The sequence below is a fragment of the Euphorbia lathyris genome, chromosome 7, assembly GCF_963576675.1.
Source record: "Euphorbia lathyris chromosome 7, ddEupLath1.1, whole genome shotgun sequence".
NCBI lineage: Eukaryota > Viridiplantae > Streptophyta > Magnoliopsida > Malpighiales > Euphorbiaceae > Euphorbia > Euphorbia lathyris.
In genome coordinates, this window is record NC_088916.1 from 51,794,197 (window position 1) to 51,819,851 (window position 25,655).

At 33.9% G+C, this 25,655-nt stretch overlaps 2 protein-coding genes across 4 annotated transcripts; one reads left to right on the plus strand and one right to left on the minus strand.

Moving 5' to 3' along the window:
• The first annotated feature begins 11,954 nt into the window (after positions 1-11,954).
• LOC136235224 (uroporphyrinogen-III synthase, chloroplastic) lies at positions 11,955-17,656 on the plus strand. Of its 3 annotated transcripts, none has more exons than XM_066024807.1 (10): positions 11,955-12,198; positions 13,149-13,236; positions 13,833-13,902; positions 14,584-14,702; positions 14,859-14,954; positions 15,194-15,249; positions 15,400-15,485; positions 15,847-15,905; positions 16,303-16,368; positions 17,274-17,656. In XM_066024807.1, the coding sequence occupies exons 1-9, from the start codon at positions 12,025-12,027 to the stop codon at positions 16,329-16,331; spliced, it is 777 nt and encodes a 258-aa protein (XP_065880879.1). In that variant the 5' UTR covers positions 11,955-12,024; the 3' UTR covers positions 16,332-16,368; positions 17,274-17,656. The 3 variants fall into 3 exon arrangements, with proteins under 3 accessions (XP_065880879.1, XP_065880876.1, XP_065880877.1); XM_066024804.1 differs by having other exon boundaries at positions 11,956-12,198; positions 15,847-15,981; XM_066024805.1 differs by having other exon boundaries at positions 11,957-12,198; positions 13,836-13,902; positions 15,847-15,981.
• Positions 17,657-17,996: 340 nt separating this feature from the next.
• Positions 17,997-24,275, minus strand: LOC136235223 (serine carboxypeptidase 1-like). Its single transcript, XM_066024803.1, has 8 exons — positions 23,829-24,275; positions 21,108-21,215; positions 20,746-21,017; positions 20,408-20,659; positions 19,714-19,820; positions 19,210-19,302; positions 18,583-18,688; positions 17,997-18,504 (listed from the first exon to the last, which is right to left on the minus strand). The coding sequence occupies exons 1-8, from the start codon at positions 24,190-24,192 to the stop codon at positions 18,361-18,363; spliced, it is 1,446 nt and encodes a 481-aa protein (XP_065880875.1). The 5' UTR covers positions 24,193-24,275; the 3' UTR covers positions 17,997-18,360.
• Positions 24,276-25,655: the final 1,380 nt, after the last annotated feature.

Sequence of the window (25,655 nt, forward strand, 5' to 3'; positions counted from 1 at the left end):
AATAAGAAATGTACCCTACTCAAGTGTTGTTGGAAGTCTAATATACGCAATGATGTGTAATGGACCAACTATTTGTCATGATGTGGGCATGGTAGTAGATATCAATCCAACCCTGGGCAAGTATATCAGACTGTTGTTAAGAGAATAATGAAATATCTCAAAGGAACAATAGATCATTCTTTATGTAACAAATGCAATGATTTGAAACTTACAGGATACACGGATGCAAACTGGGCTTGAGACATGGATGAAAAAAATCCACGTCTAGGTACGTGTTCTTGCTAAGAAATGGCACCATATCATAGAGAAGCAAGAAACAGACATGTATAGCTCTATCCACGATGGAAGCAGAATACATATCATACTCATCAATAGTACAAGAGGCAGTTTGGTTAAATACGTTCTTAGAACACCTAAAAGTTACCACCTCTAAGGGTAAGTAGTAATAAATAATGATAGTCAATCTGCGAGTAAAGTATATACGTGGTGTACAACATTTGTCATGGAGAAGCAAGAAACAGACATGTATAGCTCTATCCACGATGGAAGCATAATACATATCATACTCATAAGCAGTACAAGAGGCAGTTTGGTTAAATACATTCTTAGAACACCTAAAAGTTACCACCTCTAAAGGTCAAGTAGTAATAAATAATGATAGTCAATCTGTAGGTAAAGTACATACGTGGTGTACAATATTTGTCATATTTCACACTTTGGTGTACACTTTCAATTTTTCACACAAAAGTGTACAACCTTTTGGTGACCTCCCACTAAAGCGTATAACTAGTAATTGTGACCGGTCAACGCGAAGTTGATGTGCCATATCAGCAATTTGACCTCTTTAAAAGTCAAAAATTGACCAGTCAATGCAAAGTCAACACACCCCTTCAGTAATTTTGACTTTTATGAAGGTCAAATTACTGACGTGGCATGTTGACTTCACATTGATCGGTCATAATTACCGACTATACACTTCAGTGGGAGGTCAGCAAAAGGTTGTACATTTGCAAAATTGAAAGTTGTATACCAAAGTGTGAAAAGGGATAAAGGTTGTACACCAGATATGTAATTTACCCATTAATCTACTGTAGCCTTCCTTAAAGATTGAAGATTTTATAGCAACACTAAACATATGGAGATTAAGTATCGATTTGTAAGAGATCTAGTTGCACGTAGGGAAGTTAATATGAAGTATGTATCCACACATGACATGGTAGCTCATCCTCTCACTAAACCTGTCAATAAAGATGCTTATGAGAAACATGTGGGATCTCAAGGACATGGAGATGGAAAAGAATGATCTCAACATTTTTTAATGTAAGACTCTTTTTGTAATCATTAAGGATTTCGAAATTCTTATCCTTAGAACCTTTGCTTGTTCTAGAAGTATAATTTAATTTTGTTTATTATGAATGGATTTTTTCACGGGCTAGGTGATAATTCAGCTCGGAAGGGGACCGATTAGATAAACAAAGTTTAAGTTATGGTGAAAGGAACATAGTAAAAGGAAACGATTATCATTTACTCATTTCAAGTTTTTTATGTTTCACAGTCCGAACAGTTATGTTGAGATGTATAATTATGAAAATAGAATTTTGTACAGATCCAAAGTGAAGAATATAGAAAATGTGATATGAAATTTGGGATAAAGGCATACAATTTACCAATGATTTTTAAGTCTATACAGCCTTAACATGTGTATAATACTTAAGTTATCGAGGCTATATATCTCTAACACGAATACAGCAACGATGCTCTCGATGGTATACTAGTCACATGATCTATTTACGAATATGAAAGGAGAAAATGTGAAGCGAATTTAATATATGCGAGTGGGAGATGTAGGAATTTCGTCCGGATTAAAAGTCGGATTCGGGGTGGAATCCTAATTGGATTCAAATACTTATTTAATTAAGAAATTAAATAAAATAGGGATCTTAGTTAAGTTAATTCTAGCCAATTAATTAGAAATATTAATCCTAGTCAGAAATTAGAATAAGTATTCAATTGGAAATTAACTATAAAGGGATAAGGAAGTCTAACTTATAAATAGAGGGTTAAGCTATACCAAAGACATAACAATAATTGATTTGAGAAAAATCACTCTCTTCCCCCCTCTATAATTTGGCTGCCTCTCTCCCTTGTGAGACTTCGTTCTTAGTTCGTGGATTATTCGTTTTTCCTCGAAAAACCGTGACTAGTAATATAAATCTGTGGTTCTAAAGAGATTCTTCCGTTGTCTACTCAAGATTAAATCAAAACTTCAAAAAGTAAGCCTAAAACTCGTATACTCAAGATTAAATCAAAACCTCAAAAAGTAAGCCTAAAACTTGTATTCTCCATTTGATTATTTAGATGGTAAAATTCTAAAATATTTTACAATATTATTTTAATTATATTATAAAAACATTTAGTTTTGATAAATCAATTGAACTTTATAATATATATATATATATATAATCCTTTTTTTTTGAAACCAATATAATCCATTTTTAAGAAATAATTAATATAAACTGGCTAATATAAATATGCAAGTCCATATACCATTCATCACCGCTGGGAAAATACAGTAAGTTGTTTCATTTTCTTTCATTGGATTAATTATCTATCCCCGGTTTCCTATCTATCAATTTCCTCAACTGCTATTCAATCACTGTCGATCCTTAATCCGTTACAGTTTGTGCCTATCTGCAGATGATATATCACAGCGGGGAAAATGCCAAACATTCTTTGTCCAATTACTCTGGTCAGTTTGATTTCCCTTTGTGCATTTAATTAGGGGTTTCAAATTATCCATTTTCATTTGGCTTACAATTTTTTATTCAACCAAAGTTAAATTTGATTTACATTCCAATTTTTGAACTATGTTCTGCCATTTGCGACTATTATGAACATGAGCCATTCCATGCCTCTCAATTTTCGACCCATCTCCCTAAACTATTTCAGTCTGACTAAAATCTTATGTATTTGCTATTACAGTTGATTTTCATTCATTGTCTTTCAATTTAACCTGTTTCCATCTTATTCTTAAGTTTTTTTTCCCTAGGTCTCTTTAATTTCATAAGAATTGGTGGAAGAAGCTAATCGATAGCAATATACAATTATTGGAAGTGTTATTCGGTCTGTTCATCAGGTGCGTGAGAATCCAGCCTTCTATTTGTTCAGTAGGTGACTGAGACTCTATTTGTTCTTAACTTTGAATCAAAATTGGTAAAATGAAAGTTTTAGATAATGGCCCTTACACTTCAAAGATTCTATAGTCATTTGCACAGTGAAAATAGTAAAATGGAAGTCTTATTCTTATATAACACTCAGATTTAGGAAACATATTTATATGCTTGATATGTATAAGTATTTAATCAGGTGCATAAAAATTGGAAATATAACCAGGTGCATTAAATAAGCATTCTCAGTTCAGATACTTGCTTGATACTTAATGAAGACTAATGCACCTGATTAATCAATGAAGACCGACGTATAAGTATTTAATCAGGTGCGTTGATATGGGCATCGATCTTCATTTTTACTCTCTTTTTTTTCTCTCCTTCATTGAGATATTTAATTTGTAGTTAATTATGTTTGACACTAGGTTTCATTAGTCCTGGTGAACTCAAAATGCTTATTTTCTACTGATATGGAGCTTTTATTTGGCTTCTTTAATCCTGTTAGATGAATTTTTATGTTTTCTGATGTCAAATGGATTGAAGATCAATTCTGTTAGCTATATGTATTTTATTGATGAATTTGAGAAGTTTTTTTTTTTGAAACATAATTTGAGAAGTTGTTTTCAAAGAAAGTGTTTGTAGAAAAGCCTCACAAATCCTGATTTATGAAGTTCAAAGGTAGAGTATAAGCACATAGGTATCAATTGGATCTAGGTGCTGTTGCAGCTTCTCTGAAGGAGAATTCAGAGAATGCAGGTGGTGGAGAGAATGCAGGTGGTGAAGCTGGTGTTAATTTCACCAATTTTGTGGTCTCTGAATTTTTTTAGAATGAATAATTACATTGTAATGAGTTTAATTAAAAAAATAGAGAAACTTATGATCACTTTTATATTATTCATAAATTAAAATTAAAATTTTAATTATTATCTCATATGAGAATTAAGAGTGTTACACCCACTATATATTCTGTTGAATAAATAAATATTGTCTTACATTTCAAATTTAAATGTACTGTGTCCACTTTATACTTTTTTTTAATTAGATTTCAAAAACCCCCAAGCCCAATATAAATATGAAAAATATGATTTCTTGCATTTTAATTGGTGAGTATGCAAAGAAATCATAGACACATCATTTGATATTATATAGTAATCCGATATGCAAAGATTAGATTGTTTAAATAGGAATGATAATGGAGAGGATACTACACTCTTTCCCGTTTCGTACCCGTTCCGTTACCTTAATGAGTATACTTCATGAATCTCATAATCATTTTATTCATCATCATTTTATTTAAATCGCAAGTACTCATGGGTATTTTTACCCGGTAAGATTCAATACATAAAATAAAAAATATTACAAATTTAATAAAGATAAATTTAAGCATCCATAAATAATTTATCTACAAAATTTTCCAAATCCAAAAATTCTAAATCAATCTTAAACAATAAATATAAATTGATTTAGTGGTTAAAGTCAATGGATGAAAGTCAAATATATAGCGGGTATCAGGTACTCAAGGAGGCATTCCTATACGACACGTCACATATAATATATATGATCCATATCTATCCCATACCCTCCACGGGTAAATTTTGTATCCATATCTATCCTATACTTTTTTAATACAGGGTGCGAGTAATCTCATTAAGATCGGGTATCTCGCGGGTAGAGTATCCACTGTCATCCCTAAGTTTAATGGTAAATTGTAATTATAGTACTAATATTGACTATTAAATTTTGAGTTCAAAAATTATGAATTATTCTTTTACAAATTATATTTTAAGTTTTCTCACAACTATGAAATGCTTTTTTAACTTCCCAAATTTTGCATAGCGATGATCATATTGAGTTCGTTGAATTTAAAGAAAGGTAACATGATTTATATTGATTAAAGATATATTTTTTATTACAATTTTTTTTCCATATTAAGACGTATCATTTTATCTAAATAATGCAAAAGTTTGGCCTCGGATGACGGTGATTCAACCCATATAAAGTGGTGTTTGATAAAACTTAAAATTAAGTACTGAAAAAATCAATATTGAATTTTAAGTGCTAAATATTATAAATGCTTAAACTATTAAACGATATAACTGTTTGATAAATACTAAAAATAAATACTGAATTTAAAAATATTAGTTGATAATGTTCAACTTACAAATTTAAGTTATTTTTTTTACTTAAAAGATGATTTAACAGAAATATTTAATAATAAAAGTAAATGAAAAACTATGTAATTGTAATATAAAATGTAGTTTTCAAAAAAAGTATTTAATAATAAACAAACTGAATTATTCATTAATACTTTATTGTGTAATAAATTATCAAATGATTAAAATATTTATATATTCATCAAATTTTAATTTATGAATTTCTGAAAAATTTACATAATATCAACGAAAACAAATAAAAAAACCCGTGCAAAGCACGGGTGAAAAACTAGTATAAATGTAATTTTATACCTTTAACTATTAATAAAATTATTTAACATATTTTTAATTTTTTTAGGGTTAAGGTGCAAAAATACCCTTAACGTTTTGGGTCAGGAGCAATTTTACCCTTAACGTCTAAAATGGTGCAATTTTATCCCTAACGTTGGAAGCCAAGAGCAATTTTACCCCTAACGTTGATAAATTGGATCAATTTCAGACACTATTATAAAACACATATATTTTTAGTCATTATTCTACACCAGTCGCATAATAATTCGTTCTAAAAAAAGGATTTCATGTTTTTTATAATTTAATAATAGAATTTGAGATTAATATTTATAAATTCGGTGGATTTTTTGAATTTTTTTGTCTAACCCGTACAAAAAGACAATATATTTTTTTATTTTTTTTCACATCCTAACGAATGTTTGTGATTTGTTACTGATAAAATGACACATGTATGACGTGTAGATAACAAGATTCATGACCGAGAAGACAGTTTGGTTAATTATTTCTCAAATTGACTCAATTTATCAATGTTAGGGGTAAAATTGCTTTTGGCTTCCAACGTTAGGGATAAAATTGCACCATTTTAGACGTTAGGAGTAAAATTGCTCCTGGTCCAAAACGTTAGGGGTATTTTTGCATCTTAACCCATTTTTTTTTTTTATACGTGTACACATATTTGTTAGAAACTAAGCTTCAGTCAAACACTTAAACCAAATATTTCGAACTCAAATTATAGGATACGTAAAAAATAATAATAAAGAGAATCCACCCGCTTAATGTTTGCTATGGAGCCAACTCTTGGGACACAAATGGATAATCGGATGATTTTATATAGGGTTAAGGTGCAAAAATACCTCTAACGTTTTGAGACAGGAGCAATTTTACCCCTAACGTCTAAAATGGTGCAATTTTACCCTTAATGTTGGAAGCCAAGAGCAATTTTACCCCTAACGTTGATAAATTGGATCAATTTGAGAAATAATTCATCAAACTGTCTTCTCGGTCATGAATCTTGTCATCTATACTTCACACATGCATTATTTTATTAGTAACAAATCACAAACATATGTTGGGATGTGAAAAAATATTAAAAATATACTTTCTTTTGTACGAATTGGACAAAAAAATTCAAAAAATTCACCGAATTTATAAATATTAATCTTTAATTTTATTATTAAATTACAAAAAAACATTATATCCTTTTTTTGATGGGAACATTATATCCTTTTTTAGAACAAATTGATATGCAATTTGTGCAAAATAAAGAAAAAATAAATGACTGTATTTTATAATAGTGTCTGAAATTGATCCAAATTATCAACGTTAGGGGTAAAATTGCTCTTGACTACAAACATTAGGGGTAAAATTGCACCATTTTAGACGTTAGGAGTAAAATTGCTCCTGACCCAAAACGTTAGGGGTATTTTTGCACCTTAACCCTTTTATATATTTTCTTAGTAACAGGATAGCCAACCCTTTACATTAGGCTGCCCCTTCGATTTGGGAAGGGTTAATAGTATACATTGGCCCTTCGATCACGTGCCTCATAAATTCTCTCTGCTAAATTCCACTTTATCAGACCACAGTTTTGCTGTTTTGGTAAATCTAATGAATCAGTTTTGGGTAATTGTGGGAAGTGGGAACATCACTCTGCCTAGATGGGGACATACATACATTACATATCCCAATAAATACATCAACTCCTTCTTATATGGTTTAAGAGGTGGTTCCCTAAACTTATAATTTTGATGGAGGTCAGGATTTCAAATTAAGTGTGATCTATGAATGGGACTTTCATTTTAAAGGGATTCAATAAATTGTGTGATTCAACTCATTGTATGAGTTGGATCACATGGTTAATTTCTTGGTTATAGAAGGTTTATCTTTTTTTTTTTTTGGTAATTTCTTGAGCATCATCAAGCGTATTAGACGCTTACAATCTCATTGTCTAGAAAATTGGGAAAAAATAACTTCTTGATAATAATAATAATATAACATAATTTATATTGAAATAAACTTCATTGTAAGTATAATATATGGTTACTTTGTTTTTGACAAAGTAAACCTTACTTTGTTTTTTTCACCATTGGATGATGGGGTGTAAAATTCATCCAATGGTGAAAACACATAAAGTAAGGTTTACTTTGTCAAAAACAAAGTAACCATAGCCTCTACCATCTCTTTAACATTTTATTTAATATGTCTCAAACTTCAATGAACAACTATCGTGTGAAACTTTATATCTATTTGTACCAAAATGCATAAAAATAAAAAATACAATCCATATCAATTAGCTAAACTCAAACTAAAAAAATGAGTGGATTTCAACATGTTCCGAATTAGAAAAATTAATCTAACTTCAATTAAAACTAAAAACTGAGTTCATAAAAAGCCGAAAATCTAAATTTTAGTTAGAGTTAACAATCAAAACGATAACACCTAGGAACATATACTAAAAAAGAATACAAATATACAAAATCTTTATTTTAGTAATTTTGAAAAATAAATAAATAAAAAAGAAAACATGGATAAGATAGCGAGATGTATGGAATCTGGATAACGACAGAAATGGAATTTCATCTCTGAAAGATGAAACTATAACAACAATTGTTTAATAAAAATAAAACAACAGCACAATTGAGAAAGCCAAAAATTGAGTTCATATAAAGCCGAAAATCTAAATTTTAGTTAAGAGTTAACAATCGAAACGATAACACCTAGCAACATATACTAAAAAAGAATACAAATTTATAAAATCTTTATTTTAGTCATTTTGAAAAAAAAAGACAAATAAAAAAGAAAACATGGATAAGGTAGCGAGAGGTATGGAACCTGGGTAACGACAGAAATGGAATTTCATCTCTGAAAAATGAAACTATAACAACTATTGTTTAATAAAAAGAAAACAACATCACAATTGAGAACAAAAATAACTACAACATATGAAAAAAAATCGAATAATTACCTTGAGAAACATAAGAATTTCTTGTAATTTTTGACACTTTTGTGTTTTCCGGTTTTAGTTGTTCATGCATCTTCTATTTCTGTCGGATTTCTTCAATTGAAGCTATCAGTTTGGAAAAAAAAGACAAATAAAAAAGAAAACATGGATAAGATAGCGAGAGAGGTATAGAACCTGGGTAACAACAGAAATGAATCTGAAAGATGAAACTATAACAACTATTGTTTAATAAAAATAAAACGACACCAGAATTGAGAACAAAATAACTACAACATATGAAAAAAATTGAATATTTACCTTTAGAAATATAATACTACCTATCGTGACCAATGAATATAATGGTGGAATACTATCTATGATGCTTTATATAGAAGTTTATTTGTGACTTTTGGATTTCCTTTGCTTTGTGTTTTTTCATCTTTCCGTAACTCTTGCTTTCTTTTATTATTTTAATTAATAGGCTAGTAATTATTTAATATATTATAAATATAAATTTGTTATTTTTAATTAATTAAATATTTATTTTTAATTAATTAAATATTTTTAATCTGATTTTTTACTACGTTGACAACTCATCAAAAAGACCTTTAAAACACTTATTTTCATTTCTCTCTGCTTCCGTAATTATATATAGTATAGATACGGTTTACATATTAAAAATTAGTTCATGTTGTCAATGAACATTCTTTTATGTTCTTTTTTTTAGATCTATTCCTAATAATAATAGAGCTATATTTTACGTCACTAATAAATCAAGAAAATTAATCTAACATCGTTAAAATTAATAAGCATATCAAGATTTACCTTTATTTAAATATATTTTTCTCTATTTTCTACTCGGTAAAGACTATGCTTACTTTGTTTTTAACAAAGTAAGCCTTACTTTATGTGTTTTCACCATTGGATTAATTTTATAATCCATCTTCCAATGGTGAAAACACATCAAGTAATGGTACTTTGTCAAAAACAAAGTAACCATAGAAGGCACATTTCTACTCCGTTATTCTTTTTTATTTTTTTAGCTCCCTTCTCTTTTACCTAATTTAAATTTTATAAATCTTCCCTTCTCCTTCTTATGTAAATGAGAAGCAAAGTAAAATCTGTTATCCAACTCTATTTACTTTTCATATTTTAATTTAGGGTTAGTTACATGAATATCATAATTAACTATAAAATTACAACTAAATCAGATTAGTAAACTTAATTCTGAATATGTCATTATTTTCCATATATAACAAATAAAGTATGCTTTTATATCGTAATTTAAAATTGTAAACTCCAATTCATAAATTCTAAACCCTAGACAATATATCCTATACCCATAATTTATAAACTCTTATTCTTAAAATGGATTAAAAGTCATGATTTTATTAGTTTGACATAAATCATAATTAGGACTTGACATAATTATAAATAGTTTTTCAAATATGAATTTCTGTGTAATTTTCCTTTTAATTTATGCTATCAAACTTTTATAACTTTCACAGTTTTTTTTTTCTTTATTTCATAAAATTTAATACTACTATTTAGAAGATAAAAAATTCGAAAAGGAGGCTACATCAGGTACAAAGGAATTGAAAAACAAAACACAGCAGATCGGAAAGAAAAGGAGGCTACATCAGGTAACGATTAAACAGGGAAGACTGGCTCCCATAGCGTCATCTTGCAGCAGCTTCGACAGCTCGGGGGAGCACGGTGGAGAGTGGTGCAACCAATAGGAGCCTCAAAAGCCTTCGACGCAAGAAAGTCGGCACATCTATTCTTCTCCCTGTAGATATGGTTAATAGAAATGTATCAAACTTTGTCATGAGAATTTGTATAGTCCGAATCAGGGAGCGAGAAGGATGGTGTAACGGGCATGGACTCTTGAGGAAGTTCACCACTTCGGCGCAATCAGACTCGACTTCCACATTCCTCGCCCCTAGATCAACAGCTATGCGAAGCCCTGAGATTAAGCCCCATAACTCCGCTTCGAATGAGCTTCCCTTCCCGATATTATGCAGGAACCCGCTTATCCATTGGCCGTTGAGGTCTCTGAGAATACCCCCAGCTGCAATCAAATTAGAATGTTCTCGGTGGGAACCATCAGTGTTAAGCTTCCAGACATTCTCAGGAGGCTTGACCCAGCTGAGCCCCTTTTCTTCTCGATGCACAATAATATGATTAGGCAAAAGATTAGACCAGCAACGTTTGTTTTCACCCACTCGCCGTCTGATGAACTCACCTTTGTTGTAAGGGATCACAAAATCAGGTTGGAAGAGAGACTTGTTACGCCATTCCCATAAAATAGAGGCCGTAATAACAAACCAATCCCGCCAATTATCCAAGCTAAAGGAATCATCAGGTTTAGAGAGCATCTGCTCAAACCAATTCTCATCCGTCGGTGCAAAAAACTTTGACCAGCACCTGACCGGGATCACCTCCTTCCAAGCGTCTTTGCTGTCTTGGCAGTCTCTAAGGGCATGGCTGATATTTTCACTGCTCTCCCGGCATCTAAGACACCTATCATCATCTGTAATGTGCCGCCTTCTACGTTCAGCACCGGTAAGGATACACTTATGCAAACAAAGAAGGGCAAAAAACCTGGTACGATTGGGAACCTTCATCCGCCAGAGGCGGGTGAAGATGGGCCTTACGAGACTCCCCCTCTCATTCTCAGTTAACAAAGTATATGCAGCTTCGCAAAAAAAGATACCATTTTTGGCCGTTCTCCAACGAGGCATATCTCCTATATCACTGTCACGAGTAGAAATAATGGCATGGAGTCTCAAGAGTATATCCTCCTCGAAGTAGTGCTCAAGAATGTCCCACCTCCAACCATTCAACTCATTAAAGAGGTCAGCTACCTTGAGGTGTGAATGCGCATCCGCAATAGGATGAACGGTTTCCTCCCGCAAGACAAGATCATCCAGCCACCGATCGTCCCAGAAAGACACCATTCCAGTTTTAACTAAGTTCTTAGAAATAAAATAATATAAATATTTATTTTTGGAAAAATAATAAAATTTAAAGTGCAGGGAATATATTCAGAAAAATGTGTACATAATAAAATGTGATTGATTTGATTGTAATGTAAGGGGTTGTTGTGTTGCGGTCCATCAGGAGCTATAATCGGAGGCAGAGGAAGCACATGATAGGAAGATTGGTGACAAACGTCAATGATAAGCCCACGAGAGAGCTACGTATACGTGGTATCATCCCATTGGTATAATTTCTACCGGAATCGCCACGTGGCTTCTAGCAGCATCTACAGGTGTACCTACTGCAAAACTTAAAATTACTCGCTAATTATTTTTTGAGGAAATTAGTATTTAATTTATTCGTCGTTACTTTTACATACAAAGATATTTTTAATTAAAATAACAATATAATTATGGAGGCAGGTGCTTAATTTGCCAACAGCTGGCCAAAGTCCGGAGTGGAGGGCTCTTTGTCTCTGTCCACACACCCAATGGCTTGCGCCTCTCGCTTTTGTATCGCTCCTTTTCCCCCTCCTGCAATTTCTCCTCAACTTCACAGACGAATTTATTCTCCAGTATCAGCTGTTGCTTCTTCCTCTACTTCCAACCCAAAAGTAGTCGTTACAAGGGAACGAGGCAGAAACGGCAAGCTCATTAAAGCTCTGGTGCCTTTTTCTCCTTTCCTCTTTTTTTTCATTTTCCGGCATTTCGAGTTCCTGCGTTTTTTTGAAACTCTAGATTTGAGAATTCTATTGTTTAGCTACAGTCGTGGCGCTATAGGTGGAATCGGATTGGATTTCTGTGGAATTTTCGGAATTCTGTTGTGGATAGTATATTTTTCTCATTTCACCTGTTCGATTAAATGCGGAACAGAGATGCTGATTTTTCAGCATTTTGGTTGTGTTTCAACCATTTCCATGGCATGCATTGATAGTCACATCTTGCGCAGTCAATTCCATGATCCAGCTCTTCTAAAAGTAGAGGTTCATGGATAAAAATGGATTTATGATGTATAATTCTTGAAGTGCTCTAAAACGTCTATCAATGGAGAAACAGATACAATGCAGGCAAACCTAACTAGTTTGGCACCAATGATTATTTAATTGAAATGAGTTTATGCATATTTTTATAGCTTTCTAAGCTTATACCGAATTTTGACATGAGTATGTGCAATTTTATTCTTCATTATTACTATAACTGAACCACTCCTTGTCATATGGTGATGGTCTGTCATTTTCAATGACTTGCAATTTGTTCACAACTATTAACAATTCTCGAGTTTCTATCAATCCATGAGGCTTTAGTTGCTCTGCCATTTCCATTTTGTCTAGGCTTAATTAGTCTATATTTGCATTCTGGTTTTTCTATGCATAAAGTTTGTTTTGATCTGTAGGGCTTTTTTAGCTACGAATAGTGAAGTTAGCAGACACGATACGTCTTAACATTGATATATGAGTTGTTCAAGTTCTATTATGTTTGCAATATGTGTCAAGCGAGTTTCTGGAGTCTTGTTGCAAGGACATGTCTAATGGACAGATATTCAATGTCAGCTTATGTGACATAATATGCAATGAATCCTTCTCACATGTTTAAAATCCACTGTCTTAAATTTTAGGCCAAACATGGGATCAGTTGTCTGGAGCTTCCTCTAATTCAGCATACTCAGGGACCTGATTTGGATAGACTTCCTTCTGCATTAAGTGGTAATTTCTCTACAAATCAAAAGCTTAAACATTCAAGTTTTGTATCAATTACATGTTTAGCTTTTTCCGTTCAGATTTTTTCTATGCTCTTGAACATAGGGGAAAAAAAGAAAAAGAATCAGCAGGGCTGGAGACTTTTTTTTTTTAGTCTTTTGGGTCTTTTCTGTCCTAACATATTTGATCAATTACATGTTTAGCTTTTTCCGTTCAGATTTTTTCTATGCTCTTGAACATAGGGGAAAAAAAAGAATCAGCAGGGCTAGAGACTTTGTTTAGTCTGTTGGGTCTTTGCTGTCCTAACATATTTGATCTGAGATATATTCTGTAGGTCATACATGAAGTCCTTTCTTTTTCCAGATTATCTCTGTTTTAACTCCTTAAATTGGAGTTAAGAAGGAAGGTGGTCGTTGGTTTTGCTGTATGCTAAGTAATTAAAGTTCCCATGCATGTTCAATGTAATCAACGTTATACCTTGAATGTCCTATGATGCAAATATTGTAGTGTGTGCTGTAATCCATATTACTTAGGGTTTTCCTATTCGAATGAAGTTATTCTATTTATCTTTTGGTTTCTTATTTTTTCTATACTGATTCCAGCAGATAGTTCCTTTGATTGGATCGTCATTACTTCCCCTGAAGCAGGCTCGGTTTTTCTAGAGGCATGGAAGTATGTATCTGAAGGTTTTCATAAATTAGCTTTAATGTTGTATGTTAAGACTGCTAAAGAGTTCTTTTAGTGATCTTTGTTAGTATTTAAAATTTTTGCTCAAATCAATTTGAATTCTAGGTCATGGTTATGTCATCTTTTTTGCAGTTCCATATATTATTTGATTAGTTTCCACTTTTCACCATGTGATGTATAGTTATCTGTAGACTAGAACATTTCTATTCATACTTGATTAAGAGTAGATATACTAGTACAGGTATCATAGTATGGCTTTTGAAACAATGATTCTTGTGTAGTAGATTCTGTTTTTCTTGGTCTCTGCTCTTCTTTCTTTGTCATTGCACCTCTTTCTCCTTCTGAAAAAGCAAGAAATGCAAAGTAGCAAGGCTCATTATGAAAAAAATATCAAATTCAATGACTTGCACTATTTCAGGATCTTATGTTTTCAGTTATACCAAACACCACATATATATTCTCGCAATGGTTTGCTGAAACAATGCTTGCTATGTATTAGTCTCATGTGATGTTGCATGCTTGTGGCCAGGTCTTATATCTAGGGTTTCTGAATGACATATTGTCCATTGCTCGTTTTGAACTATGTTCAAGCTCACCAATACATCTCTTTTTATGCAATGATTTAAATTAATATAAATGATAACTTGCTTAAAACTTGATCCATAGGGCAGCTGGAACCCCAAATGTTAAGGTTGGGGTTGTAGGAGCTGGTACTGCTAGCGTTTTTAAAGAAGCTATGCAATTTTTTGGGCAGTCCCTTGATATTGCCTTTGTGCCGTCTAAAGGTACTCGCAGATGTTCAAGTATTCAGGCAGCTTGTCTGCATTGAGTTTTTCCTTGTCATTCTTTTTTTACTGGATCACAAAGTGGTTTTGATTTTTATTTTTTGCTCCACTAACAATGCGTGTTCTGCTCCCTCTTTTACTTCTGTTATTCTACAGCTACAGGTAAGGTTTTGGCATCAGAGCTTCCTAAGAGTGAGAACAAAAGATGTACTGTGTTGTATCCAGCTTCTGCCAAAGCGAGTAACGAGATTGGTAAGTACAATTTTTATTGTTGTATGCTTTCATGTTAATAATTGTGCCTTCTTTTTGGGCAATTTAACATAGTAATACATACTTGCTTTATCGTACGTCTTTAATTTTGATTTATTGAATTTGAGAATGTTAGTTATTTTATTTGCTCAATCACATACCTATTAGATTAAAACCTTTTACAAGATCATGTTTGAAATGCATTAACTGAAATTGAACATATTTTCTTGCATATGTTTCAGAGGATGGCCTGTCTAATCGTGGCTTTCAGGTTTTGAGGCTAAATACATACACCACAGTAAGTAATTTAGTTCGAAGGTTCATTTTGGTAGACTGATTCTACAAAAAGTTATTTGACTTCAGCTTCAGAAATGTATGCATGAGGGATGTTATGGATAAGTGAATGGATATCTCTTTTTATTCCATTATTATTAATTGTCTCTTTCAGGTAGCTGTTGATCAGGTTGATCAAGTTTCTCTTAGGGAGGCCCTTCTTTGTCCTGTCGTTGCAGTTGCTTCTCCTTCTGCAGTTCGGTAAGTAGTTGGTTGCATTTCTAAGAAGAACTGATAGTTTAGTGGACAGCCTTCTCTAGGTGGTTCTTTGAGATTGAGAGGTGAAGTTAGGTGGGGCATGGACAATCAGTTTCCTGAGATACAGGGTTCAATGTTACCTTTTCTCTTCCTTGCCGATTAATATATTTTTCAATTCATGTTGCTTATGTGTATGTCATGCCCTTTAGTCGTGTATCTATGGGAGTTGAATATTCATCAGTTCTTTATGTATTTCATATGCAAGAGGTTAATATAAACTCCCTATTTTCTCCCATGTTTGGAGCTGCCTAGGTTGACTGAAGGTTTATTCTATTTACTTAGCTCATTTGTCTCCTTTGCACAGGGCCTGGATCAATCTGATTTCAGAATCAGAGCAGTGGAATAATTCAGTCGCCTGTATCGGTGAGACAACTGCTTCAGCAGCGAAAAAATTGGGCTTGAAAAATGTTTACTTTCCAGCATGTCCTGGTTTTGAAGGGTACTCTATTTTATTAAGCATCAATTTTTCATGCCATCAACTTGTTTAGTGTTGAAAAAATCTTGCCTATATGATTACAATTTATTCTCGCGATGGTTCATATGCTCTCTAGCAGTTTTTCTTTCATCCATTACTTTGCGCGACATGGGTATATGCACTGCTCTGTTATTGATTAAGATGTATTGGAAGTGACATCTTTTTCCTAACATCTGGTTGACTTTGTTGCTTGGATATTTTGATATGTGCTTCAAAAAAATACTAACATGAGATCTAAGTGTATCACCTATTTTGATATGACACATTTTCCTTTTTTTTTGGCAGGTGGATTGACAGCATCTGTGAAGCCTTGAAGGAACATGACAACTTGTAGAACTTGAAAATTTCCAGGTAGCTGCTGGTTGCCTCTTTTTTTTTTTTTTTTGTCTTTTTCTTTTCCTCATTTCTCTGTGGCCATTGTTGAGATTTGAGATTTTTCTTGGGTAAATTACATCCTTGGCCCCTCAATCTTGGTGCAACTTTCTTTCGGCCCCCGAACTTCAAAATCAGGACATTAAAGTCCTGAACGTTGCCCTTTACTACCATAAGATTCCTTAACCTTTGACTACTCTAATAGCAGGTAACCCTCCATTGTTGAGCCGATAGAAATGATATTTTAAGAAACTTTAATTCTTGAACTTTTTTGCTTTGAAGTCATTTAGGTGTGTTTTGGTCAGGAGAGAGAAAGTGGCGAGAAAGGTGATTTTGGGAAATTGTAAACGTTGTTCCATAAGAAATGTGATTCTAAATAACTTTAATTCTTGGAATTTTCCATTTTAATATCGACAACCATTGGTCATTTTGAGGTCTCCTCTACTTTCATAAGGATTTTTTTATGTTAGTAAAGGGCAAAGTTCAGGGGCCATCAACAAAGTTAGGCCAAAGCTGAGTGCCCATGAGTGTAATTTATCCAATTTTTCTTTAGACTTCGAGTTTTTATTTAGTATGTCTGAAATTAACTTTAAAGTTTAAATGTATGGATTACTGAAATGTGTTGGTTTTAGGTGACAAAAAGTATGGTTAAGCTGGTAAATGTTTAGTTTTTATTTAACCAGCAGTCTATAACTTTTGTATTGTGTTTAAAGAACTTTTTGAATGGAAAATTAGTATACACCTTCCCGTTTCAGTTCTCTTCTTCCACTTTTTCAAATCTAATATTCTTGACAGCCATTTCAATCATCTTTTTAGTTAGTATATAATAATAACAATTGATCTCAACTTCTTCACAGACATTTAATTCAATTGTATTTCTCTAGTTTCCATCAGATACAGAACAGGCTTGCAAGACTCCCTAAGGAAAAAACATTGATGCAGCTTCCTAAAAAGTCTCAAGGGCTGCAATTACAGGCTCCAGCAGGGCAATGGTGAAAGTACTACCAGCAGCAAACAGAAAGGTGGTAAAAAATGCTTCTGTATTGGACGAAAAACGGCTGGTGATTGAGCTCTCACCTGAGCTCAGTGTTACGGTTATTGAGATTGTTGCTGGAAGCTGCGGAGCCGATATTGCCAGTAACCAGGCCTCTCAACTTTTTGTTTTCTTTTAGTTCTCACAGGAATTCGATGTAACTAGTTCATATTTTCGATTGAAATGTGATATGTACACTTCTCCCATGTCAAATACAAGTGCAATGTTTTTTTATTGTTCTTTGGTCCAGAAATAGCCTTACGTAATAACAGGTGTAACATTGGATGTTTATATATTGCTTCTTGCATTTCACTGTCGAGTGTGATGGAATGATGAATGATGAAGCAGAAAATTTGGTGAGGTTCAGGCAGAGTTTTCCTATTATGGATCATGGGTATGCATTTGATCCAAGTTGAGTTTGCTATGAAAACAGGTCTCAGAAAAAAGTTCAACGCCAGCAGCAATGCAAGAGATAGATAATTGAATATGACTTTGATGGGACAAAGCTGATATGTTCTTAGCATCCTATGTTTGAAATGGAAAGCAGATGTGTTCGTAGCACTCCTATGTGTTACCCCAAAGGTGAGATCCCTGAAGTTTGGAAAGGTTTGAAATACCCAATTCACCTCCTTTTTGGGTTTGTTTAGCATATAGGAAGAAGCACTTTATTTGTACTGAATTATGTATTTGGGCCCTTATGAAATAGATTTCGTGCACAACGAATCGTTTGATGGGAGGGGAAGCACATGAGAGGCGATTATGCTGTCTGTATCAGAAATTTTGAATCATAATTGCAGTGTCTTTGTATTCTTTTACGTTAAATGCACATTCTTTAACAGGGCTTTGAAAGTGTGTATATATTAAAATTTTACTCAGGACTTGTTCCTGTTTCGAGTTGCAGGTGACTGGAATTTTTCTCATAGCATGGCATGGTTGTATCACGAGGAAGGAGGAAGTTTTCCCTGAAGAAAGGATGAGATCATAGTTAGTGCTCTCTCTGGTTGGAAGCTTGGAACGGTATGCCCTGACCCTCTAACAGTGATAAAGGTCAATCCTTTGTACTCCTCCACATATCCTCCTACCTGCCATTCATCATTAAATAATATATTATAAACTGTGTTCTGCTATGAATTTAATTAGCGCCAAAATTCACATCTTACCTCATTATTATTGTACCACGGGCGCCAAGCTGTAGTTACTGGAAGTTTGAATGTCTTTATGGCATATCTAGTTGATGTTACCGATACCACTGAATCTACGTCGCCACTGCGGGTCTCAATTCAACATTCTTTTAGTGTTAGTGGCTATTGCAACTGAAATATTTTGCTTCTAGTTTTTTTTTTTTTTTTTTTTAAATTTTGGGATAGAGGGCGAGCCTTGGCGCAACGGTGAACGTTGTTGTCGTGTGACCAAGAGGTCACGGGTTCGAGTCTTAGGAGCGGCCTCTTGCCAGATAAATTGGCAGGGGAAGGCTTGCCCCCAGTACACCCTTGTGGTGGGACCCCTCCCCGGACCCTCGCTCAGCGGGGACGCGTAGTGTGACAGGGCCGCCCTTTTTTATTAAATTTTGGGATAGCAAAAGTGGGATTCTAGTGTGATGTATGAACCAATTTGCCCAAACAAAAGAAAAGATGGATTGGTGGCGAACGAGGTAGATGCTTGATTACTAAAAGTTAGAATGTTGTAATACTGGAAACAATAAGTAGTGTCTTTTGTTGATAAATGAGAAAGAAAAGTATGTCAATAATTGTATTGAAGATAATACTAATAGTAAAGAGCCAACCCACCTGTATAACCAGATTCTGATTCCGCTAGCCATTAGAAGCTCTATAGCTGGTAAGATTGTTGGCGCGTCGTCTGTCCAGTCCACTAAACGACCTCTGATCAACAGGTGGAAAGAATTTTCAGTTCAGAGTCAGCTTTGAGTGTACGTATATATATGGGGCCTTTTATGTGATACCTTAAACTACTAATATGCTCTAGTGCTATCAAATTAAATCGAACTTTTTGTCTGTCAGTAATTTCTCTAACTTCTGTATTGTGATATGTGACAAATAATCATAGTTCCTTTAATAAGAAAATTATCAAAAGGAGGAGCTTTATTTGGGGCAGTGAACAAAATCTGCAACCCAGTCTTGATTTAGTTGAAATTCATCTGTTCACCTCCGTACTTTGAGCAAGTATATTTGTTAATTTCAGGTTACAATTTTATCAAGTTGAGAATCACATAAATTTATGTATAACATATAAATTCAACAAAAGAAAGGCAAGGGATTCCGAATCAGGCATACCCACAAGCAGCCCAGTTTGTGGCCTCCGCATGTAGAGCCACTTGAACTTCGGCAAGATTGAGGTAGGACTCCACATAATAATCAGAGCAGGGATCAAAATCTTTCACCTAACGACATATGGAGAACAAAAAATTCAGGTTCAGGATCACTTTTTGTTATTACTTCTTAATTTTTATTTATTTGCGTGTGTATGTGTGTGAGAGAGAATTGTATTCAGAGTTTAATTACGGATGAGGTTTGATGGCAATCAAAATTAGATTTATTCCCTCAAAATCAGCTGCTTTGCCAATTAAGCTATAAGTTGGAGGTGCCTCTCTTTAAATTATGCTAGATGAAGACATGACTAGAAAAAAAGCAATTCATGAATACTAAGGGGTTAGCAAGTGAGATTATTGATTTATCAGAACGTAATCTTATATGTAAAGCTTTATTTTGAAAAACATAGTCTCTTTCTTTCTTTCCTTTTTGTTATTTTGTTATTTTTCTCTTTTTTTCTTTTTCTTTTTACACATCATTGTCCGACTAAATGCAGATTCAAATGAATGTGAAGGAGAATTGCAGCAGTTTTACAAGCAATCAAGCATGACAATTCAGTAGTAAAAAATTTCAGACGTCCTGTCATGCTTATTTCTCTTTTTTTTCCAGAAATGGAAAGATAGATTTCTGGTAAGTTTCAGCATGGATGAGCACTTACAGAAGGGGGAGTGCTGGATATAGGCGCTGAAGTATTGCAGAACGGCGCATAAATGTTGTAACGGTCAATCGGGCCAACTTCCTTGTCGCCTGCATCCTGATATTTGTAGCAGACGCTCGAAAAGTTACCTGTAAGATAATCACAGTTCTTGTTGATTCCAGCATTGGTTTCGTCAGAATTCAGACCATGTGTCCAGTAATAATCATATGTTCCCTTGGTTCCTGTGTTATCATCTATCCAGGCATTTCCAATCTGGCCCATAATTACCAATCATATTAACATTCATCGACGAAAAAGAGTTGAGTAGCTAGTTTTACAGCATAGATTGATGAACTCACAGCAATGCCTTTGAGATTGATAATGGTCTGATTTGAGCTCTTGTTCTTGGATAGAATTATGGAAGCAAGCTGAGGCACATAATGACCAGCATAGCTCTCTCCTGTTATGTAAAAATCACGAGTTTTATATTGTGGGAACCTCTCCAGCCAGTTCAACAGAAACGTATAAGAATCCTTTGCTGTTTTCTTGTCTCCTGTGCTATAATCCGATGAAGTGTTTGAATATGAAAACCCAACTCCGGCAGGTGATTCCAGGAAGATGACATTTGCAACTACCAGCATTTTATATGTTCAATTAGATTGCACATATATTAGAAGAAAAAGAATAATTTGAAGTTGTGAAAAGGAACTACATGATATACCATTGTTCCATGCGTACTCATTTCTGTATAGTGTTTTTCCATCACTGTTGACTCTGAAAGGCCCCAATTCTTCCATGGCTCCATATCCTAGGGATGAGCATCCTGGCCCTGAGGTTTACATTATTGGTTACTTATAAAAAATATGGAAGTGTAAATCAGATTTCAGACTGTATGATATATGGTATCAGGTGTTGGCAAAAAAGTGAAAACCATATTGTTTAGGATGTAGGAAACACATGTTCTATCTCAAGTTGTACTGTACTTAACAATATGTAAATAGTTCCATCAAAGTTTCTAAAAAATCTAAAGATTACAACATATTGGTCCAACAGCATTATTAATAGTACTTGCAGCCAAGCAATTAAGTGAGAAGATTCTCTAGTCGCATATGTCGAATTCAATTTGCAGCATGCATAGCTGATCTTGACTGGGAGAAAAATTGTAACAAGCTGGTTCGGAGTACGTTGGGGTGGAAGGTTTGAGCAAGGAGTATAGTTTTAATTGATGGAGTTGAGACAGAAATGAATTGAATTTCACATGGAAAATGAAGAGGGGAGTGACTGAAGCTTATTAGTAGGGTGAATTTGCAATTCGGAGTAGATGACGTCAGAGTAGAAGGTTTGAACAAGATGTGACTTTAAAAGATGGTGATGAAAGCAAGAATGAAGTGAATCTGACATTGAAAATATAGATGGAATAACTAAGGTTTATTAGTAACGTAAATTTCTAATACATGTAGATTCTTTTTAAAGTTTTGAGCCCTAAGGTGTTGACCAAAACATACAAGGTTTACATGGTATTGTTATAATTGATGTCCATGCAACTCTTCAGTACGATGTGTTGGTTCAAGGACAAACCCGATAAAAGTTGGTATGGTAGGTATGTAATGATCCGATTTTGGAATAGGTCACTAAGGGATAGCGATGAAGGCATAAAGAAATAAAATGAATCTCATATTAGAAATAGAGAGGAAGTTACCTGTGGATAATTATTAATGTGAATTCCAATAGGTGATGTTCACAGTATTGAAGTTAAACCAAAACGATAATATCTATCGTATATCAAATTGTTAAAGAAATTACCTAAAGTGCCTAAGAAGATCGCAGATTAATTACAAGTGACTCTAGTTGATTTGAAAAATGAGATTGTGAAGAAATGTCCTTATCACCATAGCTCAATTGATTACTACTTTGGAACTGAAAATGACTAATCCGAATGTCTTAACCACCGATTGTGCACTAAATTTATTGTAGAGCAAGGAGTACAATTTGGCATGTTGTCGAAGTGGAGGGACCCTGAATTTCTTAGTCTTGTTGACTCATAATTTGGGTTGTACAAATGGTATGTCTTGGAATTAAAGCACTGGCTCATGATATTGCTAACACAACACTCGGATAGCAAAAGCATGTCGACAAGGTTCCACTATCCAATCCAACTCAGCCTATTAATATTCTTGGTGGAGCTTTTGATTGAAAATGTCACCGTCTCCGTCTTTGATTTAAATTTTAAGTGCTAAGAACACTTAAGAAAGTGACAATAACGTCATTATACTTCTTAAAATGGAAGGGAGATGCGTGCAGGAGACTTCATTTTCTTTTTTGGAACTTTCCTTAAAGGACAATCTCATTCCAATTGTAGTCACACTAAAAGAAATGTGCATATCGAGTGGCGTCAAGTCACTTAATGTAACGCCACTGTTCCGCTGTGGCTTCGTGGTTGCAGTGGCGAAGTCAGAAATTCACAGTTGAGGGTTCAATTTTAGCCGGAAGATGTGACAACAGGGTGGTGGCGGTGTGGGCGATAGATGGTGGCGGAGTTGGTGGCGGTGTGGGCGATAGATGGTGGCGGAGTTGGGGTGGTGAAGAGAGAAAAGAAAAGGAGAAGAGTGTGAGATAATAGTATTTTATTAGTCTAAGTTTTTAGTTCAATTAGTTTTTATTGTATTAGAGCCTCTTAAATAAAAGAATAGAGAAATTATATTCTAACAACCTCATTTATTGATGAAATTACGACATATATAAGATGAGCATGTAATATACATGCCTCAAGCTCAGAGGCATTGATGTGAGGGAGAATTATAAAAACTAACCTTAACCGTTAATTTAAAGGGGAAGAGGGATTGGATTGTTGTGAATTATGCAAAGCGGCAAATCTATCACTTTGTTTTTAGAGGATTGGGGACTGAATTTCCAATTTCTTTTCAGCACAACCAAAAACAAAAACGATATCATTTTAGCTTAAGAGACTTCTAGATTAAAGGTGTTTAGAAACCACTAGGATTTGAGAACGAACTTAAATAAAAAGTAAAAGTGGCCACCTTTTATTCCTGTTTGGCCCAATAGAGCACCAGCCTACATAGGGGTGGCCCAATAGAGCACCACCCTATGTAGGGCTTGCCCCGATAAGTGAGGGTACCAGTGTTAGGCCTTGCGCCGCTTGTGTAAATGTCGGGATAGAAGGTCTAAGAAAGAACAGTATTAAAGGATAACGACGAGGTTAGGAATAAACTAAATCTCATTTCATATACGGAAAAAGTGATTATGCTATATCTTTAAACGCATTTTAAAACCCTCCCGACTCTAAATCCATTTAAGATTTCAATTTCAAGTTTGAGTTAATATACACTAAGATACTTCAATTGCAAAGGAAAATGCAGGAACCCATTAACATAAAAAAAAAATGCAGTTGGCCAGTACTAAAAAGATAAGACCTGGTGGTTACCTCCATTGAGCCACAAGACAAGTGGTTTGGTAGAAGAATTGAGAGAGGACTCAACAAAATAATAAAAGAGTGCTCTTCCATGTTTGGGATCAACAGTAACATAGCCTGCATACTGATCAAAATCAACTCCTTGAGGTTGTCCAGGCAGACTTCCTATCTTGTCTGCTTCCATCAATCCATCTTGGGAATAATCCACATACACAGAATTGTATGTTCCATCATCTTCTTCAACTCCTAACTGAGACCGAGTAGCAGAGCCGAGTCTATGAGATTTAATCAAGTCCCGGAGTCTACTCATTTGGTTGGCAGTGCATGAACCCAGCAGGAGGAACAAAAGCAGTGATCTCAGGATTGTCGGATGCATTTTTCTTGTTTGTCAGGATTAAAGTTGAAAGCACTAAGGAAATAAAAACTGAATTAAGAAGGGGTTGTGAGCAATAATATTACGTATCACATATAAAAGTTTGATCCCACTATTGTCCGTTGAGGATTTTTCTATTGTTTGTGGAACAAGGAATTTTCTTGTTGGACCTCAATTTGTCCTATTCTTCGTTTATATTCCATTCCTTTCATATAATATAACTGCATTCATGTTGCTTGTTTGTCTTTGTAATCATCCAACTCTATTATGCTATAATCATCCAACATAATAATTTAGGATTGTTATTATATGTTATGACTGTTTTAAAAATCATTTCTGACTGTACCTACAACACTGTTTTGATTTTCATAAATCCGACGGTCTAAATCAGTTTATCAATTTTTGACATCTCCAAGTGACACCTTAGCTATTAAATTTTATATATAGAGAGAGAGAAGAGATCGGGTGTGACACATTTTTTGTGATGTGATAAGCCTTATTGTGTGACAACTGTGGCAATTTTGTAATTTGTAAAAAATGCGCGGAGCATAATGGTAATTTTGCACGCTTGTATAAATACCCTCTTTAACCGACGACTTCTCATTTCTCGGTTTTCTCCTTATTTCTGATCATTTTCTTCTCGATTCTTTTCTCCGGTTTCCTTTTTCCGGCTCTCATTTCTTATTTCTGTCTTTATCGGTAAGTTCCTCCATACTTTTCGTGTATTTTTTTTAAGTTTTTGTAGTTATTTTCCATGGAAAAGGTTATGTGTTTAAGTAAGCTTTTTTTGTTTTCCTTTGTTCGTGTCAGATATTGGATTGTTCATGTTCTTAGTTTATTTGTTTAGATTTTCTGTTTAATTTTATGTATTTCGTTTTTGTTTTGTTACTTATTTTCTAGGGTTTCAACGGCTTCTCATTTCTCATTTTTTCCGGCTCTCATTTGTTAGTTTTCTGACTTGTATTTTTTTTTTTTTCAGAATATATCATAATGTCTAAAGATACTTCCAGTAGAAATGATCGTTTCCCTGAGAATGTTATTCATCATTCATTGCTTGATGCAATAAACTCTGAATATATACAAGAGGAGGAAGACATGTACTATTTGTTTATATATGTTTTCATGGAACAATATATGTATTCGTTTGGAACAATATATGTATTTTGTTGAACTTAGTATTGTTGTTAATTTTGTTTTTTCTTCAGTTTCAAGGGTCTCTGTAAAGAAAAGTAATGATGGAAGTAAGAAGAGATTTGTTAAGAAATCTGCTTGTAGGAAAAAATTGTCAACTATGGATGTGCCTGTTGTAGATGATGACAGCAGTTCAGATGCATTGAAGGATGTAGAAAGTGATGGTGATGCAGATGAAAGTTCTTTTGATGCTCGGGATAATATTAAGGATCCTGATTTTGTGATCAGTGCTAGTACACCATCAGAAGAACAACAAGGAGAAGATGAATATGTTG

What these genes read in the sequence shown, in the direction of transcription:
- LOC136235224 (XM_066024804.1), top strand. Translation starts at nt 12,025, where the DNA reads ATGGCTTGCGCCTCTCGCTTTTGTATCGCTCCTTTTCCCCCTCCTGCA. An exon ending in GGCTAAATACATACACCACA is followed by an intron (nt 15,250 to 15,399) that starts GTAAGTAATTTA and finishes TGTCTCTTTCAG; the next exon opens with GTAGCTGTTGATCAGGTTGA. An exon ending in GCATGTCCTGGTTTTGAAGG is followed by an intron (nt 15,982 to 16,302) that starts GTACTCTATTTT and finishes TTTTTTTGGCAG; the next exon opens with GTGGATTGACAGCATCTGTG.
- LOC136235223 (XM_066024803.1), bottom strand. Translation starts at nt 24,192, where the DNA reads ATGCATCCGACAATCCTGAGATCACTGCTTTTGTTCCTCCTGCTGGGT. An exon ending in TGTCTTGTGGCTCAATGGAG is followed by an intron (nt 21,216 to 23,828) that starts GTAACCACCAGG and finishes TGTAAACCTCAG; the next exon opens with GGCCAGGATGCTCATCCCTA. An exon ending in TATCCAGCACTCCCCCTTCT is followed by an intron (nt 19,821 to 20,407) that starts GTAAGTGCTCAT and finishes ATATGTCGTTAG; the next exon opens with GTGAAAGATTTTGATCCCTG.